The sequence below is a fragment of the Eimeria necatrix genome, genomic scaffold (assembly GCF_000499385.1).
Source record: "Eimeria necatrix Houghton genomic scaffold, Enh_scaff816, whole genome shotgun sequence".
In the NCBI taxonomy this organism is placed as follows: Eukaryota; Apicomplexa; class Conoidasida; order Eucoccidiorida; family Eimeriidae; genus Eimeria; species Eimeria necatrix.
The window spans coordinates 5,001-7,500 of record NW_013654632.1 but is presented as its reverse complement, the minus strand read 5'-3'; the positions used below and the strand labels follow the sequence as shown (position 1 = coordinate 7,500).

The 2,500-nt window shown below is 45.0% G+C and overlaps 1 protein-coding gene across 1 annotated transcript in view; it reads right to left on the bottom strand.

Moving 5' to 3' along the window:
* Positions 1–998: 998 nt before the first annotated feature.
* ENH_00077780 (hypothetical protein, conserved) overlaps positions 999–2,500 on the bottom strand; it is a gene marked incomplete at both ends in the record, with an annotated part of 4,817 nt that continues 3,315 nt past the window's right edge. The window contains 4 exons of the mRNA XM_013583089.1: positions 999–1,046; positions 1,807–1,929; positions 2,130–2,228; positions 2,466–2,500. The exon at positions 2,466–2,500 is cut by the window's right edge and continues 37 nt beyond it. Coding sequence (XP_013438543.1) covers positions 999–1,046; positions 1,807–1,929; positions 2,130–2,228; positions 2,466–2,500 — 305 coding nt within the window. The remainder of the gene's footprint in view (positions 1,047–1,806; positions 1,930–2,129; positions 2,229–2,465) is intronic.

The following is a 2,500-nucleotide window of genomic DNA, read 5'->3' as shown; positions in this document are numbered from 1 at the left end:
TTAAACATGGCCCCAGAGGCACTATTGCTGAAGCCTTAATTGACGCCAAACAAACGGCGCAGCAAATAGCAGCAGACCTGAAGTGCATGCAGCAGCAGCAGCAGCAGCAGCAGCAGCAGCAGCAGCAGCAGCAGGTGGGGCTGGGGGCTCTGGACAGTTTGCTGCATGCGCGGGGCGTGTCTTTTGTGTCTCTCCGGGGCTTTTTGGAAATCCAAAAAGAAGAAGCAAAAAGAGGAAAAGAAGAAAAGAGAGCAGCAAGCAAAATGCAAACCCTAGAAGAGATGATTGCCGTCGCCGCACGCGGCCAAACCCTAAACCCTAAACCCTAAACCCTAGGCACTGCCACGCAGACCGCAGCAGCAGCAGCAGCAGCTGCTGCTGCGCACGCGGGCCGCGATGCTGCTGCTGCTGCTGCTGCTGCAGCAAACAGCAGCAAGTTTCGCTGGTGCTCTTGCTGCCGTAGCAGCAGCAGCAACAGCAACAGCAGCAGCAAAGCGCAGCAGCAGCAGCAGCAGCAGCAGCAGCTTCTTGTGTGCTTTGCTGCCTTGAGGCTTCAAGACAGATTTACTACTAACATTATTTATATTTGAATTATTTAAATTGTTTAAATGCAACTAAATAATTGAATTATTTAAATAATTTAAATTATTTAAACTATTTAAATAATTTAAATAAAAGTGAAGATTAAAGAAAAGAGAAAAGAAATTTCAAATGCCTTTGTGGTGTACATACACTCGAAGGACAAACAAAGAAAAGATACAAAATAAAAGAAGAGACAAATAAACAAATAAATAAATAAAACAAATAAAAATAAATAAATAAAAACAAATAAATAAAAAACAAAAACAAATAAAAATAAATAAATCAATCAAATAAAGAAAAGAATTGAAAGGCGATTCTTGGTTTTGAGGGTTTTCGAAAAAAGGCGAAAACGCCGGCTCCCCCAAACCCTAAACCCTAAACCCTAAACCCTAAACCCTAAACCCTCGTTTAGCCCCTCATGACGCTGTAGGCCTCCAGAGGGACTCTGAAGAAGCCGGAGCAAATGCCTGCAGCAAAAAAAGCAAAAAAGAGACAAAAATAAATAAAAGTAAATTAAAATAAATCAAATTAAAATTAAATTAAATTAAATTAAATTAAATTAAATTAAAATAAAATCCCTAATGAGGTCTTCTAGACCGTGGGGTGTACGTACAGCTCCCTGGGTTGTACAGACAGCTCTGGAGTGTATGCGCAGCTCTCAAGGAGGTTTAGGGTTTAGCTGCTAGGGTTTAGGGTTTAGCTGCTAGGGTTTAGGGTTTACAACAGGGTTTAGGGTTTACAACAGGGTTTGGAGTTTAGCTGCTAGGGTTTAGGGTTTACAACAGGGTTTAGGGTTTACAACAGGGTTTAGGGTTTACAACGGGGTTTAGGGTTTAGCTGCTCGGGTTTAGGGTTTACAAGAAGGTTTAGGGTTTAGCTGCTAGGGTTTAGGGTTTACAACAGGGTTTCGGGTTTAGCTGCTAGGGTTTAGGGTTTACAACAGGGTTTCGGGTTTATCTGCTAGGGTTTAGGGTTTACAACAGGGTTTCGGGTTTAGCTGCTGGGGAGCGCCCACAGCGCAAATTAGGGTTTAGGGTTTAGGGTTTAGGGTTTGGCTGACCGCCCACAAAAGCTGCTGCTGAAGGCAGCAGCACCTGCAGCTGCCCCAGAGCGCACATTAGGGTTTAGGGTTTAGGGTTTGGCTGACCGCCCACAGCTGCCCCAGAACGCAAATTAGGGTTTAGGGTTTAGGGTTTAGGGTTTAGGGTTTAGGGTTTGGCTGACCGCCCACAAAAGCTGCTGCTGAAGGCAGCAGCACCTGCAGCTGCTCCAGAAGGGTTTGGGAGGTTTTGGAAACAATAAGTCCCAGCAGAAAAGAAAGCGGCATTCCCCAAGACCAAGTGGCCCCTGCAAACCCTAAACCCTAAACCCTAAACCCTAAACCCTAAACCCTAAACCCTCGGCCCTGGGGCCTAAACCCTGCGAGCGCCCCCGCTCGCAGCCCGCCCAGGCAGCAAGCAGCAGTCCACAGACACGAACAAACGCACAGTCAAGACAAAAAAGGGTTTAGGGTTTAGGGTTTAGGGTTTAGGGTTTAGGGTTTAGGGTTTAGGGTTTACCGAGAAGCGAGAGGGCCTCGTGCAGCTCCGTGCGCAGCCGCTGCGGCTCCAGCACGGGGCACTTCTCAGAACAAATCGGCACACGCCCTGCAGCCAAACCCTAAACCCTAAACCCTAAACCCTAAACCCTAAACCCTAAACCCTAAACCCTAAACCCTCGTTAATTTGGGTGCCCGTGGAGCTGGCTGCTGCTCTTTTGCTGCCGCTGCATCTAATCGATTGCTCCATAATTTAATTTTATTTCTAATTAATTAATTTATTTATTTATTTATTTATTTATTTATTTTATTTATTTATTTATTTTTTATTTTATTTATTTATTACCGTCGCAGTGAAAGAGCTCCACTTCAAAACCCTCG